The 17,283-nt window shown below is 41.9% G+C and overlaps 1 protein-coding gene across 1 annotated transcript in view; it reads right to left on the bottom strand.

Annotated features, from left to right (window-relative positions):
- LONRF1 (LON peptidase N-terminal domain and ring finger 1) overlaps window positions 1–17,277 on the bottom strand; it is a 47,402-nt gene extending 30,125 nt beyond the window's left edge. Inside the window, exon 1 of the mRNA XM_040243185.1 lies at window positions 16,515–17,277. Within this exon, the coding sequence (XP_040099119.1) occupies window positions 16,515–17,247 (733 nt within the window). The 5' untranslated portion in view covers window positions 17,248–17,277. The remainder of the gene's footprint in view (window positions 1–16,514) is intronic.
- Between the last annotated feature and the right edge of the window lie 6 nt (window positions 17,278–17,283).

The raw sequence follows: 17,283 nt of genomic DNA, 5'->3' as shown, positions 1-17,283 counted from the left end.
ACACTGATTAGCTCTAGTAATTCCATTCACCATTAAAACAAAACAAAACAAAAAGATACTTGGGAATATATCTACCTAAAGAAACAAAAGACCTATATATAGAAAACTATGAAACACTGGTGAAAGAAATCAAAGAGGACACAAATAGATGGAGAAATATACCGTGTTCATGGGTCAGAAGAATCAATATAGTGAAAATGAGTATACTACCCAAAGCAATCTATAGATTCAATGTAATCCCTATCAAGCTACCAACAGTATTTTTCACAGAGCTAGGACAAATAATTTCACAATTTGTATGGAAATACAAAAAACCTCAAATAGCCAAAGCAATCTTAAGAAAGAAGAATGGAACTGGAGGAATCAACCTGCCTGACTTCAGGCTCTACTACAAAGCCACAGTCATCAAGACAGTATGGTACAGGCACAAAGACAGAAATATAGATCAATGGAACAAAATAGAAAGCCCAGAGATAAATCCACACACCTATGGACACCTTATCTTTGACAAAGGAGGCAAGAATATACAATGGAGAAAAGACAATCTCTTTAACAAGTGGTGCTGGGAAAACTGGTCAACCACTTGTAAAAGAATGAAACTAGAACACTTTACAAAAAAACACCATACAAAAAAAATAAACTCAAAATGGATTAAAGATCTAAACGTAAGACCAGAAACTATAAAACTCCTAGAAGAAAACACAGGCAAAACACTCTCCAACATAAACCACAGCAGGATCCTCTATGACCCACCTCCCAGAATATTGGAAATAAAAGCAAAAATAAATAAATGGGACCTAATTAAAAGCTTATGCACAACAAAGGAAACTATAAGCAAGGTGAAAAGACAGCCTTCAGAATGGGAGAAAATAACAGCAAACAAAGCAATGGACAAAGAATTAATCTCAAAATATACAAGCAACTCCTGTAGCCCAAAGAACTAAATGACATTTCTCCAAAGAAGACATACAGATGGCTAACAAACACATGAAAAGATGCTCAACATCACTCATTATCAGAGAAATGCAAATCAAAACCACAATGAGGTACTATTTCATGCCAGTCAGAATGGCTGCGATCCAAAAGTCTACAAGCAATAAATGCTGGAGAGGGTGTGGAGAAAAGGGAACCCTCTTACACTGTTGGTGGGAATGCAAACTAGTACAGCCACTATGGAGAACAGTGTGGAGATTCCTTAAAAAACTGCAAATAGAACTGCCATACGACCCAGCAATCCCACAGCTGGGCATACACACCGAGGAAACCAGAATTGAAAGAGACACATGTACCCCAACGTTCATCACATGGAAACAACCTAGATGTCCATCAGCAGATGAACGGATTAGAAAGCTGTGGTACATATACACAATGGAGTATTACTCAGCCATTAAAAAGAATACATCTGAATCACTTCTAATGAGGTGGATGAAACTGGAGCCTATTATACAGAGTGAAGTAAGCCAGAAAGAAAAACACCAAGACAGTATACTAACGCATATACATGGAATTGAGAAAGATGGTAATGATAACCCTGTATGCGAGACAGCAAAAGAGACACAGATGTATAGAACAGACTTTTGGACTCTGTGGGAGAGGGTGAGGGTGGGATGATATGGGAGAATGGCATTGAAACATGTAAATTATCACATGTGAAATGAATTGCCAGTCCAGGTTTGATGCATGAGACAGGGTACTCGGGGCTGGTGCACTGGGATGACCCAGAGGGATGGGATGGGGAGGGAGGAGGGAGGGGGGTTCAGGATGGGGAGCATGTGTACACCCATGGCGGATTCATGTCAATGTATGGCAAAACCACTACAATACTGTAAAGTAAAAAAAAAAAAAAAATCTACAAACAATAAATGCTAGAGAGGGTGTGGAGAATAAGGAACCCTCTTGCTCTGTTGGTGAGAATGTAAACTGATATAGCCATGGTAGAGAACTGTATGGAGGTTCTTTAAAAAACTAAAACTAGAATTACCATATGACCCAGCAATCCCACTTCTGGGCATATACCCTGGGAAAACTGTAAGTCAACAGGACACATGTACCCCAACATTCAATGCAATAGTACTTACAACAGCCAGGACATGGAAGCACAGCAAATGCCCAAAGACAGATGAATTGATAAAGAAGACACAGTACATATATACAATGGAATATTAATCAGCCATGAAAAGGAATGGAACTGGGTCACTTGTAGAGGTGTTGATGGACCTAGAGTCTGTCATACAGAGTGAAGTCAGAAAGAGAAAAACAAGTATCATGTATTAACGCATATATGTGGAATCTAGAAAAATGGAACAGATGAACCTATATCCAGGGCAGGAATAGAGATGGAATCATAGGTCATGGACATGTGGACATAGAGGAGAAAAGAGAGAGAGAGATGAGTTGGGAGATTCACTTTATTGTACAGCAGAAACTAATATAACACTGTAAAGGAATTATACTCCAATTTAAAAAGAAAAGACCTAAATGTAAGGCCTGGTATTAGAAAATTCTCTCAAGAAAACATGGGGAGAAAATACTCTGACATAAATCTCAGCAATATCTTTTTAGATCCGCTTCCCAGAGTAATGGAAATAAAACCAAAAATAAATGGGACCTAATCAAATCAAAAACTTTTGCACAGTAAAGGAAGCCATAAAACAAAAAGACAACCCACCGAATGGGGCTTCCCCGGTGTTTCAGCGGTAAAGAATCCACCTGCCAACGCAGAAGACTCAGAGTTAATCCCTGAGTCAGAAAGATCCCCTGGAGCAGGAAATGGCAACCCACTCCAGTATTCTTGCCTGGAAAATATGATGAACAGAGGAGTCTTGTGGACTACAGTCCATGAGGTCTCAAAGAGTTGGACATGACTGAGCGTGCATGCATGCACAGAATGGGAGAAAATATCTGCAAACAGAACAACTGACAAAGGATTAATCTTCAAAATCTACAAACAGCTCATGCAACTCAGTCAAAATAAACAACACAATCAAAAAATGGGCAGAAGGTCTCAACAGACATTTCCCCAACAAAGACATACAGATGGCCAAGAGGCACATGAAAAGATGCTCAACATGGCTAATTATTAGAGAAATGCAGATCAAAACAACAATGGGATATCACCTCACATCAGTCAGAATGGCCGTCATCAGAAACAATAAATGCTGGAGAAGGTGTGGAGAAAAGGGAAACTTCCTACACTGTTGGTAGGAATGTACACTGGTACAGCCACTATGAAGAACACGTCCATACTAAAAACAGAATTACCATATGATTCAGCAATCTCATTCCTTAACATGTATCCAGAGAAAACCAGAATTTGAAAAGATACATGTACCCCAATGTTCCCTTCAGCACTATTTACAACAGGCAAGACACGAAAGCAAGCTAAATGTCCATCGACAGGTGAATGGATAAAGATGTGGTACAGACACACAGTGGAATACTATTCAGCCATAAAAAAGAATGATACAGTGCCATCAGCAGCAACACGGATGGACTTAGAGACATATCATACTAAGTGAAGCCAGAAAAAGACAAGAAAATACCATATGATATTGCTTATATGTGGTATCTAAAAAAAATGATACAAATGAACTTATTACAAAACAGATATCGAATCTGCCTGCCAATGAAGGAGACTTGAATTCAATTTCTGGGTCAGGAAGATCCCCTGGACAGAGGAGCCTGGTGGGCTACAGTCCATGGGGTTGCATACGGTTGGACACGACTGAGAACTAAACCACCACCACTACCACATTTGAAACAGATAAGCAATAAGGACCTACTGTATAGCACAGAGAACTCTGCTCAATATTCTGTAATAAACTAAATGGAAAAGAATTTAAGAATAATACATGTATATATATGATTGAATCACTTTGCTATATACCTGAAACTAACACACTGTTAACCTAACTTCAATAAAAATAAAAACATTTTTATTCAGGGGATAATTGCTTTAGAATGTTGTGTTGGTTTCTGCTGTACAAAGAAGTAAATCAGCTAAAGGTATGCGTATACTCCCTCCGTCCTGGACCTCCCTCCTCCCACCATCCCACCCCTCCAGATCATCACAAGGCATGTGAATTGAACTTCCTGGCTGTACAGCTGCTTCCTGCACATTCTCTCTTTTACATGTGGCCGTGTGCATTTGTCAACGCTACTCTCTCAATTCTTCCCACCCTCTCCTTCCCCCAGGGTCCGCAAGTCCATCCGCAATGTCTGCGTCTCTATTTCTGCCCCACAAACAGGTTCATTGGTACCGTTTTCCTAGATTCCATGTATACATGTTAATATACAGTACTGTTTTTCTGACTTACTTCACTCTGTATAACAGGCTCTAGGTTCATCCACCTCACTACAGCTGACTCAAATTCGTTCCTTTTTATGGCTGATAAAATAAAAGTTAAAAAAAAAAAACTACCCCCAAGGGAAGAATTGAACTAATTTTCAATAGACTTTTTAAATGCAAAAATATACACAAAGGAGCAAAGGGTAACAATTTTAAATACGTGAGATGATAATTTTTTTTCAGTTAATACAGTTATTTGGTAACAACAAAAACTATAGACTGTTCTAAATGATCTACAGCCTTCAGAACAATCCTATGTGGGTCTAACATTGTTCACATTTTTATACAGAAACTGAGTACAGAGAGTTTAAGTATCTTGCCCAAGACCAAACAGCTCGTAAGTGAAGGATTCTAGATGCTCCCTCCAGCCACCTGGGTCCAGAGTTCCTGCTGTTCACCTTTGCTAATAACAGGGCTCACAAGGCATACTTACGACAGGGCTTGGTACATTATAAGCTCTACTTAAGTGTTTGCTATTACGATTGTGTTCCATCACTGTATGTGCGTGGCATATATTTAATTATTAAAAAAATCTGTTTTTGAGCTCCCTCCATTATTTACTGTCTCTGTATCCTCTATTCCTGCTTTGATAAATGTCTGCTGAAGCAGGGAAAATTCATTAAAATCTGTCCCCTTGGGCTCATCAATCCTTGCCCTCATTCCCTCTTCTCTTCGACATGGTGGTATCGTGAGTACTTAGGTCAATAAAACAACTGAAATGAAATTCTGCTACACATCTGAGGAAACTAGCTTTAAGTGGTCCAAGGTACCGCATGGGCTGCAGGAAGAGAATTCTCCAAAGTGGAGACTTCTCAAAGAAATCTGTTTTCCAGTAGGTGATGGATAGTAAGAGGTATGTACATATCATTTATCTTCAAGACATTTGTTTTGAATAACAAGTGTTATAAAATATTTACCTATAAACTTTGAAAAATACAGAAAATTAAGAACCAAAGATCCTTTTCCTACCACAAAGCAATTCATTAAAATTTGTCATCTTAAGCTCCTCAATTCATGCTCTCATGAACTAAGAAATAACCAGTGTTGGCATATAACCTGTACTTTTTTATCTGTGTGGGTAGATAACATTTTTAATGTATAGTTTTATGAAATATACCATATATACTGTGTATAATCTGCTTTTTTTTAATCAATGTGATTATATCCACAAGATACTTAATGGTTGCAAAGTATTCCATTAAATATACCATCTATGTAAAACTCCCTATTACTTCTAATTTTTGCTACTATAAAAAGTACTGCAGTGAACACTTACCTATAAGCTTTTACATATCAGCTTATTTCCTCATTTTCTAGAAAGCTGAGTGTGTAGAAAGCTATGTAGATATATTATACAAAGTCTTCAATATATTCTGCTCACCCTCCTCTTATAAAAATATTACACTCCCAGAAGCTGTGTTTTTGTTTCCTAGGAAAATAGGAATGAAGGATGTGTGCTCACCTCCTCCTGTGAGAACACCAAAATCACAACTAGCTGTTGAACAACCATCGACAGGAGGACGCTGGAACCTACCAAAAAAGATACCCCACATCCAAAGACAAAGCAGCAGCTGCAGCAAGACAGCGGGAGGGGCACAATCACGATAAAATCAAATCCCATACCCGCTGGGTGAGTGACCCACAGACTGGAGAACCAGAAGAACTGTAATACCAAACAAGCGCTCCCACTGTTGTGAAGGTCTGGAACCCCACGTCAGGCTTCCCAGCCTGGGGACCCGACAAAGGGACCGGGAATCCCCAGGGAATCTGACCTTGAAGGCCAGCGGGATCTGATTACAAGACTTCCACAGCACTGGGGAAACAGAGACTCCAGTCTTGGAGGGCACAAACCAAACCACATGCACACCAAGACCCAGAGGAAAAGAGCAGCCACTCCATGGGAGACTGAACCGAAACCACCTGCGGGGGTGAGGCTCTCCTGGGGGGTGTGGGTCGGCAGGGGCCACGCACAGGGACGGGGACGCTGGAAGCAGCAGGCTGCGAAGGGCCCCCTCGGGTGTAAACCCTCTTGAAGGTAGCCATTAGCTGACCACAGAGCTGGGGGCTGGGCTGCCTCAGGCCAAACAACTACCAGGGAGGGAACGAAAACCCACTCACCAGCAGACAATTGGATTAAAGCTTCAGTAAGCAAGGGCGTCCCCACGAGAGCAAGACCCAGTTTTCCCCAACACCAGGGAGCTTACACAAGCCTCTTAGCCTCCTCCATCAAAGGGCAGGCAGAATAAGCAAGTAGAACCACAATCCCACAGCGAGTAAAACAAACCACATTTCAGAAAGTTAAGGACTTCCCTGGTGGCTCAGATGGTAAAGAATCTGCCTGCAATGCAGGGAGACCAGGGTTTGATCCCTGGGTTGGGAAGATCCCCTGGAGAAGGGAATGGCAACCACTCCAGTATTCTTGCCTGGTGAATTCCATGGAGAGAGGAGCCTGGGGCCTGGCAGGCTACAATCTATGGGGAGCAAAGAGTCAGACACGACTGAGAGACTAACAGATAACCAGCATGAAAAAGCAGAAAGTTATGTCCTAGATGAAGGGAAAAGATAAAACCCCAGGAAAACAAGTAAAACGTAGAGGAGATAGGCAACCTTCCAGAAAAAGAATTCAGAATAATGATAGTGAAGATGATTCAGGATCTTGGAAAAAAATGGCAACAAAGATTGAGGAGATGCAAAAAATGGACCAAAGACCTAGAAGAACTAAAAAAGAAACAAACAGATGAGTAGTACTCTAGAAGGAATTCACAGCAGAATAACTGAGGCAGAAGAGGGGAAAAATGAGCTAGAGGACAGAATGGTGGAAATCACTGCCACAGAACAGGATATAGAAAAAAGAAGGAAAAGAAATGAAGACAGCCTAAGGAATCTCTGGGACAACATTAAACAGACCAACATTTGCATTATATGGGTCCTAAAAGGAGAAAAGAAAAGACCTGAGAAAATATTTTAAGAGATAATAGCTGAAAACTTCCCTAACATGGAAAAGCAAATAGTCAACCAAGTCCAGGAAGCACAGAGAGTCCCAGGAAGGATAAACCCAAGGAGGAACACACCAAGACACATAGCAAATGAAACAGACAAAAATTAAAGACAAAGATAAAATACTGAAAGTGACAAGGGAAAAACGACAAATAACATACAAGGGAACTCCCATCAGGCTATCAGCTGATTCTCAACAGAAACTCTATAATCCAGGAGGGAATGGCATGATATACTTAAAATGAAATATTATGAAAAGGAAGAACCAACAACCAAGAATACTCTATCCAGTAAGACTCTCCTTCAGAGCTGATGGAGAAAGGACAAGCTTTCCAGACAAGCAAAAGAGAATTCAGCACCACCAAACCAGCTTTACAACAAATGCTAAAGGAACTTCTCTAGGCAGGAAACAAGAGAAGGAAAAGACCTACCTACAGAAAATAAACCCCCTCAAATTAAAAAAACAGTAATAGGATCATACATATTGATAATCACCTTAAATGTAAATGAATTAAAAGGACCAACCAAGAGACAGACTGGCTGAGCAGATGAAAACACACGGAAAACATGTGCCCTTCCACTTACGACATCACTCTGCTTGACCCCCCAAACCGTATGTATTTATTTCATATTATTAGGCTAATCATGTTTCCATTATGACTTGCAATTGTAATTATCTTTTATTTTTTGTCTGGCTATTGATTGTAAGAACTGATAAACATCTTTTACTACTGTGATTATGTAACTATTACCCACTTAATACCACTGTATCATGACTGGTCAACAGAAAAATAGAATTCTGTATCACCAAAACTACCATTTAATAGGAAAACCTGTAATCACTTTTTAAAATCCACATACATATCATAATTATCATGGCATTTTGGGGGGGGGGGAATGCCCAGATATTGCTTTTTCTTTTTTGCCAGAGCTCCAGATATGTTTCTAACGAGCTGCTGCTGCTGCCAAGTCGCTTCAGTCGTATCTGACTCTGTGCAACCCCACAGACGGCATCCCACCAGGCTCCCCCGCCCCTGGGATTCTCCAAGCAAGAACACTGGAGTGGGTTGCCATTTCCTTCTCCAATGCATGAAAGTGAAAAGTGAAAGTGAAGTCGCTCAGTCATGCCCAACTCTTAGCGACCGGACTGCAGCCCACCAGGCTCCTCGGTCCATGTGATTTTCCAGGCAAGAGTACTGGCGTGGGGTGCCATCGCCTTCTTCTAACGAGCAGCCATGTTTAAAACAACTGGACTGTATGAGGAGCTTTTACTTTTATTTAGTTTGTTTCACTTTTTCTATTTCATATTCAGTGCTCCCATTTCATTTACTTTAAAATTTCCAATTTCTCCACCTCTCCCCTTTTTTTTATGTTCTTTCTCAAGCACAGTAGAAAAGCTTTAGTATACATATATATAAATAATATGTATAACATATTTTAGAAAATGAATTTTTGCCTAATTAAAAAATTTTTGACATTTTGATTCCATTTGTTCAACTTATTATGAATAGAATGCTAGATATCTAATTTTAAAAAATATATATGCAACAAGCAACAAAGGTTTACTGCATAGCACAGGAAACTATAGTCAATATCTTGTAATGGAAAATTAAAAAAATAATATGGGTATATGTATAACTGAATCACCAAGAATTCTACTTTTTGAAATTTAGTAATGTTTATCTTTTTGCCACTTTTTCTAAATCTCCTATGGACACTAACAACAACATATGAGATACAAAATTTTAAATATATCTGTGTAGGATATAAGATTAATATACATTAATTAAACATAAATCTATTACATTCAAGTTATTAATGATATCATTCAAGATGCTCTGATTCTTTATTTTTTCTGCACTTCATAAAATATTCTTAGAGAAAAGTTAGTATGTCTCATTATGATTATATATTTTTTGTTTTCCCTTATATTTCTTCTGATGTATCTGTTTCTTTGTTATGAGGTGTCTAATGGTTTACAATGTCTATCTTCTTTGTGAACTTTTTATCATTAAAAAATATTCATCTTTGTTTCATTTAAAATAATTTAAAAATACAAATGAAAAACAGCATCATTATTTTAGTGTGCCTTTTCTCAGTGAGTTTGACCTTAAAACTATTTATTGGCTATTTGAATTATTTATGTGTAAGTGTAAAAATTCCCTGTTCATTTCCTTTTTATCATTCCTCTTGAGTGTCTTTTCTTTTCTTTTTATATTTATATGTTCAGCTAGTTTAAGAATTCCAATGGCTAACTGAAATACCAAATTTTTTCTATAGAACTTGGTTATCACAGTTAAACTAAGAGCTGCTGACAAGTTATTAGCGATTAATAAAGTCCAGAAATAGTAGTTTGGCATACTAATTAAGATCATAACCACTAGATTCAGAAGATCTGGGTTCTGATTCACTTTTGACCATTTATTTAACTCTTTGAACCTCTGTCTCCTCACCTATAAAATGCTCGAGATACCTACATCTTAAGACTGTTGTGAGGGGACGTCCCTGGTAGTTGAGTGGCTAAGACTCCACTCTTCCAATGAAGGAGGCATGGGTTCGATTCCTGGTCAGGGAATTAGATCCAGTCTGCCACAACTAAAGATCAAAGATCCTATATGTGGCAACTAAGACCCACCACAGCCAAATAAACATTTTTTTTTTAAAGGGATGCATGTTAACAGTTAAGACAAGGCCTGGCACATAAGCGCTCAATAAATAAATAACAATTACTGTTAAATTACAAAATATTTCAAAACAAGTTGATAAATAAATGACATCAGTTCTTAATACAAGGTAAAGTATCTTCTACATCTTTTACTCAAATAATCCTTAGCCAGGTAAGAAATATCTTTGGGCTTCCCTGATGGCTCAGAGGATAAAGAATCAGTGTGCAATGCCCGAGACCTGGGTTTGATACCTGTGTTGGGGACATCCTCTGGAGAAGGAAATGGCTACCCACTCTAGCAGTCTTACTTGGAGAATTCCATAGACAGAGGAAATATCTTTAGGGATTAGTAATGCAGGTTGGACAAAAGGAGGGGAAGAAAAAAAGAAAAAAGAATGACCCTATTCTATTAATACCACAAGAAAAAGAAAACAAAATTGAACAGAAACTTCTGCTTAGCATTTTAGAGTTCTCTTAAATCATTCACCTTCTATAGTAAAACATAATGACAATTTCAAAAAATATCTTTATAATGCAAGAGGCAGTAGTAAAAGTCGCTCAGTCGTGTCTGACTTTTTGTGACCCCCATGGACTATACAGTCCATGAAATTCTCTAGGCCAGAATACTGGAGTGGGTAGCCTTTCCCTTTTCCAGGGGATCTTCCCAACCCAGGGATCGAACCCAGGTCTCCCACACTGCAGGCAGATTCTTTACCAGCTGGACCACAAGGGAAGCCCAAGAGTACTGGAGTGGGTAGCCTATCCCTTCTCCAACCCAGGAATCGAACCTGGGTCTCCTGCGTTGTAGGCAGATTCTTTACCAACTGAGCTATCAGTGAAGCCATTAGAGGCAGAATACTATACAAATACATTTAAAATTATACTTGAATACATCTAAGCCTCCAGAAATATTTCACTAAATACAAAAACAATTCTGAGTAAACCAAAGTTTAATACACAAATAATGAGAAATTGATGATAACTGAGCTTTGGTAAATCTTTCATCATTTGCCTGATGAATAAAAGGTAAAAACACAGAAATTATTTTAAACAGACCACTTAAGAGTTATTTATATAACCCCCTTTTTCATTTTCTATAACAATGAGAAAATGCTGTTATAATAGTGACCGTGAGGCACTGCAAAAATCCTAAAAGTGGACTTCTGAATTACAGGAAAGATGAATCAGAGATATACAGGATACAATTCAGTTTGTTACAAATCAGTTAAGCAATAAGCCCCTTTTCTAACTATTTTCAATAAATACTAATTGGCTGCAACTTTAAGAGAAACAAAAAATACAAACTCTCTTGAGGACAGGCACTTGATTTTATTCACCTCTGTATTTCCAATACCTAAAACAAAGCCTAGTATAGAGCAAACACTCAATAAACACTTGTTAGTAACAAGAACACTTAAGATTTATATGCTCATTTTAAAACCAATCAGTCTTAGAAGCAATATCCACATGCCCAGTTTCTGCTTTCAGTTGTAACTTGTACTTGCTTGCCTTTAAAAAGTCACTTTCTTGGAGCTCTTTTTCTACATTCTATGAATTTGGGGCACTAATACATGCTCTCCTATCTCGCATGATCTTTGTCGCTCAGTCGTGTCCGACTCTTTGCTACCCCATGGACTGTAACCTATCAGGCTCCTCTGTCCATGGAATTTTCCAGGCAATAGTACTGGAGTGGATTGCCATTTCATTCTCCAGCGGATCTTCCCGACCCAGGGATCGAACCCAGGTCTCTCGCATTGTAGACAGATGCTTTATCGTCTGAGCCACCAGGGAAGTCCTCAGTTAATGGAAGTGAAAATGTGTTGCGAAGTATAAACCACCATATCAATGTCAATGTTTACTGTTTCAAGCATTTGGCAGAGTAAGTTATGGCATACATAAGTTTGCATGGTAAGTCACTTCAGCTGCGTACAACTCTTTGCGACCCTATGGAATGCAGGCTGCTAGGCTTCTCTGTCCATGGGATTCTCCAGGCAAGAATACTGGAGTGGGCTGCCCTGCCCCACTCCAAGGGATACATAAGTTTGAAATGAAGCCTGAGTTTCACACAATCTTGTCCGACTCTTAGGGGATAAATTAAATTCAAGTCTCTTCATGTTAACCTCATTGACTAATAAAATGTTAAAAAACCTTTTACATTTTCTTTAAATGTATTCAGTATTTACCTATAATTTGACTAATCTTTTTTTCCTGGTGGCTCAGATGGTAAAGAATCTGCCTGAAATGCAGTTCGATCCCTAGGTTAGAAAAATCCCCTGCAGAAGGAAATGGCAACCCATGTCAGTATCCTTGACTGGAAAATCCCACGGACAGAGGAGCCTGGCGGGCTACAGTCGATGGGGTCTCAAAGAGTTGGACATGACTAAGCACCTAACATACACATAATTTGACTAATCTTTTTATCAGGAAAGCCTTGCAGCATCTATATTTTATTGATGTATGCTAAAATGTTACTACTAATTAACATATGTAGGCCAGAATCAGGATTTAACCCTCACTCTGTTAATATACCCTGGTGGGTATATCAGATGGTAAAGAATCCGCCGGCAAAACACGAGATCCGAGTTGGATCCATGAGTTGGGAAGATCCCCTGAAGACGGGAACAGCATCCCACTCCAGTATTTTTGCCTGGAGAATTCCATGACAGAGGAACTTGGCAGGATACCCACCATGGGGTCATAAAGAGTTGGACACGACTGAAGCAACTTAGCCCACCCGCACACATGCACTGGTAATATTAGTGTGGTAGAGATAAAAGAAAAGGACTTGATATCACAAGATTTAGATTTCAATTTTAGCTAAATCATCTTCTAGCTGGGGCACAAATTTTACATTTTAAGAATATTTTAATTAATATGTACTGGGTATTTATCTGCCAGGCACCATTCGGAGCACTTCACACGTTTTGACTCTCTTAATTCTCACAACAGCCCTAGGCTGTTGTTACGATTGTTATCTATGAGGTAGACACTGCTCACTTTTCAGAAAGGGAAAGCAAAACAGGGAGGTTAGACACAGGGAGGTTAGAGCAGGTGGAGACTGCACTGGGATTCAAACCCAGGTCGTTAGACACCAATAGACACAGCTCTAACTACTGGGCAGTACTAGGCACCCCAGGCGCTTCAATTTCCCTCTGAGGATAATAGTACTCCATAGAATTGTGACAATGAAATGATATAAAACATTTTGAAATACCTGACAAGGAATACATAATTAATAATCAAAACAGAAATTTCCCAGTGGTCTAACGGCTAAGACTCTGCACTCCCAGTGCAGGGGGCCCAGGTTCGATCCCATGTCAGGGAACTAGATCCCTGCATGCTGCATCTACAGATTCCAAATGCCACAACTAAAAACAAAACAAAAATGAACCCACATGCCTCAACAAACACAGAAGATTCTGAACGCTGCAAAGAAGATCTAGCATAGCCAAATATTTTTTTTGAATATTAAAAATAAAACTTTTTTCTCCAAGTGTTTTAAATAAAATGTTCTCTTCCCTGTGACTTTTATTTACTTTCTAACCATTTCAAATTATAAATTATACTGTTCTGTTGGTCTTCTTTGTGGAGAGAGGGACAAGTCAGTATAAAAATTCATTAAAAATAAAACAAAGAGCATAGCTGAGTGGGATGATTTCAAGAGTCTTAAGTATAAAGAACCAAAGCAGAAAAGATCTTTACATAATATTCCTGAATACCAAATAGACAAAGTTATGAAACATCCTAAAGTTAATACCAAAAGATCAATGGATTAAATGTTATCTAAATATATTTCAATTCAACAGAAACTTATGTAATCTCAATGGGAACATTCTGATTTTGGCAAAGGTTTTCTAGCTTTCCTTTCTTGTTGAAAGGGCTTAAATTTGGATGTGTGTGGGCTAACTGTAGACTGATTATTTTTTCTAGTTAATAGTATTTACTTGTTTCATTGTAAGAATTATACGAAGAAATTATAGTCTTTTCCCACTGTTAGCAATAATGAAGGTATCTGGGGTACAGCTGTCCAATTATACAAACACATTTCAAATGCCTTTCTAGCTAACCAGCTCTCAGAAAGTTAAACCTTAACTGCACAAGTAGATTTATAACTCTACTAAACCTTTTTATTTACCCTTATAAACTGTTAAACACATAATATCTGCACTCCATCAACTATAATTTGTTAGCTCTAAGATTTTTTTCTTCCTACTTTGTACTAAAGATTCAAAGGATGAAAAAAGTTATCTTCATTAGTACCAATCAGACACATTTCGGAGTATGGAATTACAGATTTTTCAACGACCTAAAAATGAGGAGAAAATGGATGAGGTCAAAGGAGTCTTGGGTTCTAGTCCTGCAAAAGTAGAATGAAGCAGCTGAATGGACAAAATTCCCACATGTAGTCTATGCAAATTGAAAAAAAAAAAAAAGGAGAAAGAGTAGATATTTCAGTCTTTTCCTGTTAAAAATAATATCCTCAATCCCAGGCCCCAAATCTTCTTTAATTAAAAAGATTATTGGTCATAGAACGCTAAGCTAGATCTTAATTAGTAAATACCCCCTGTTCTTCTGTGGATTAGGACCTGAATTTTTTCAAAAAGCCTAATTTAAGAGGTCAAACCATTTAAATCAGTGGGAGTTAATAATGAATAGGGCTGTCACTAAGTTTCTCCTTTATTTCACACTAGTGGCAAAAAACTTCCTTGGGAATTGATGCTACACATTTTCATTGGATGAGCCATAAGGTAGGATGAATCCTGACCCGACATTTAGGAGAAATCCAGGATACAGTGTTGCCTCCACACATCAGCTGGATGTGAGACTGTGGGCCAGTCGAATCCCTGCCCCAGCTTCTGCTTCCTCATTTTGAGGAATGCGTCCTAGATGCTCTGTCCTTCGTTGACCATCCAAACTCGATTCATCCAGAGAGAATGAGCTGTTGAGGAATTCTGTCTTCCAAACAGTTCTGTTTTGTTCTGGGTCTATCATGCTACTTCTATAACTGCTACTCCCCATAAAGATACTGAAAGCATATGAAAGCATGCCAAGTTTGCGGTTTGAATTCTAAAGGTATTAAAAGACTTAACATAGTGACTACTTCAAAATGACTGAGCGCTTAGGGTTTTAAAAAAAAAAAAAGCTTCCAAGAAGATGCTTTCAGTTAGAGTTTATAAATGCACCTCAAACCTCACATCAGTTTATCTTCTTGGTGATTAATTCCACTTTCTTGGTGATTAATTCTCCAAGTATTATTCCATTCCATCTTGAAATATGCTTATTTCAAATAAGGGTTAACAGGGACAAAACTGACACTTCAGGCCTTGATCATTGTGTGAGAAACTGTCCCGCGCATCACTAGATACTGAAGAGCCTCCGTGGCCTCTGCCCACTATTTGTACCAGCACCACTCCACTCGAACAAGGGGTGGCCACCAAAAACGTCTCTAGATATTGCCCCTGATAACGTCCCAAGGGTGGGGGTGGAGGGAATATCCATTGTAGAACATCACCGATTTTACAACGCTTCACTTTACACAGCTAACTCCGCCAAGGTCTCTTTCACAGCCCCAAACCACCTTAAGAAAAGTGGCTAGCCTAGGTTAGCAGGCTGAAACTGCTTCTTGGCGGCGAAAGAACAGACCAAAGATCTTCAGAGGCCCTTCGCCGCCAGAGCTTGATCAAGAGTGTGGAAAGGCAAACACAAGCGTGGCCATGAACTCCATCAGAGACTACCTCTATTATCTTCACCGTGAGCTACGTGCATTCGAAAGGAAGCACACGCGTTTCTGAAATAAGCACGCTGTGAAACAGACAGGTGGAAACCATCAAGAGGCAGCAAGTCTCCGGGCGTTCTCATTCAAGACCGGGACAACCCTGGGCAGCTCCGACCCGGCCTCCGGGTGCGGGGTGCGGGCGCCCAGCTCCCGCCACGCCCACCCGACGTCACCCGTTACACAACGCCCTCCACCACCCCCACCCACCCCGGCTTATGCAATTCTGCCTCCCGCGGCTTCCAATTGCCCCGGTGACTTTTGCGGGAGACCAAGGTATATACGTTGCACGCCCAGCCTCGGCTGGGGATCCACTTCCCCGCCCCGGCAAGGAATCTCCCCGCGGCAGACCCGGCCCGGGCGGCCAATTACCGGAAAGAGCGCGGCAGGAAGCGAGCCGAAGCTCAGGCTCGCCCAACTCCCTCCCCATCCCGCGCTCGCGCGGCCTCGCCCGGCCACCCGCTCCGCGCCGCTCCACTCGGGGCGCGCCCGCCACAGCGCCAGGCCGAGGCGTAGGAAACCCCGCGCCGCGTCACAGTCGGCTCGAGGGCGATCCCCATTGTGACCGAAGCACCTCGGGGCGCCGCCCCTTCCCACACACACCCCCCAAAACACAACCCGGGACCCCAAGACGCAAGCCCTGGGCGGCAGCCGGCCTGGGGCGCAGACGAGCTTGGGGCCGCCCCGCGCGTCGGGAAGGAAGGGTGCGGTCGCGGGGCCCGCGCGCTCACCTGCTCGCAGCTCCTCGCAGGCGGCGGCCAGGGCCTCCCGGTAGCGCCCCTGGTGCAGCAGCTCCCCGAGCCTGCCGGCCGCCCGGGCTCGCTCCCGCTGGCCCGGGAACCACTTTTCGGCCAGGTGGTTGAGAACGACGCTGGTCTTGAAGCCGGAGGAGGCGATGGCGGTGGCGGCGGCGGCCGGAGGCGGCCGCGGGGAGGTCCCCGGGGCATCGGCAGCCGCGGCGGGCGGCAGCCGGTCCCGGCAGAGGCGGCAGCGCGCGCGGAGCTCCCTCCGCAGGCAGCGGCGGCAGTAGCTGTGGCCACAGGGCACAGTCACCGGCTCGCTGAGGAAGCCCCTGCAGCCCAGGCAGCTAAGCAGCCCGCCGGCGCTAACGCCGCGGTGGGCGTCCCCCGCCGGGCTCGCGCTCCAGCCCAAGCCGTGACGGAGCCGGTAGTTGAACACCAGGCAGTCAACCAGGGTGCCGAGGCACTCGGGCCTGACCGGGGCCCCGCGGCGCAGCGCCGCCGCGTACGCCTCCAGCGCGCCCTTCAGGTGGCCGCCCAGCGCCAGCAGCTCGCCCCGGCGGAGCAGCAGCTCCCAGCGCTCCGACTCCGCGGCGGCGCGCTCCAGCCGGTCGCCGCCGCCGCCGCCGCCGCCCACTTCCCAAAACCGGCCCTGCCTCTGCGGCCGCGAGTCCACCTCCTGGCTCCCTCCCGGGGAGCTCCTCGCTACGGCCGGGGAAGACATGGCCCGCGGACGGCTGCTCTGCCGCCGCCCGCCGCC

Source organism: Oryx dammah, unplaced genomic scaffold (assembly GCF_014754425.2).
Source record: "Oryx dammah isolate SB20612 unplaced genomic scaffold, SCBI_Odam_1.1 HiC_scaffold_7, whole genome shotgun sequence".
NCBI classification, from domain to species: domain Eukaryota; kingdom Metazoa; phylum Chordata; class Mammalia; order Artiodactyla; family Bovidae; genus Oryx; species Oryx dammah.
Note: the sequence above shows the minus strand (reverse complement) of the source record. Positions and strands in the feature narration are given on the sequence as shown.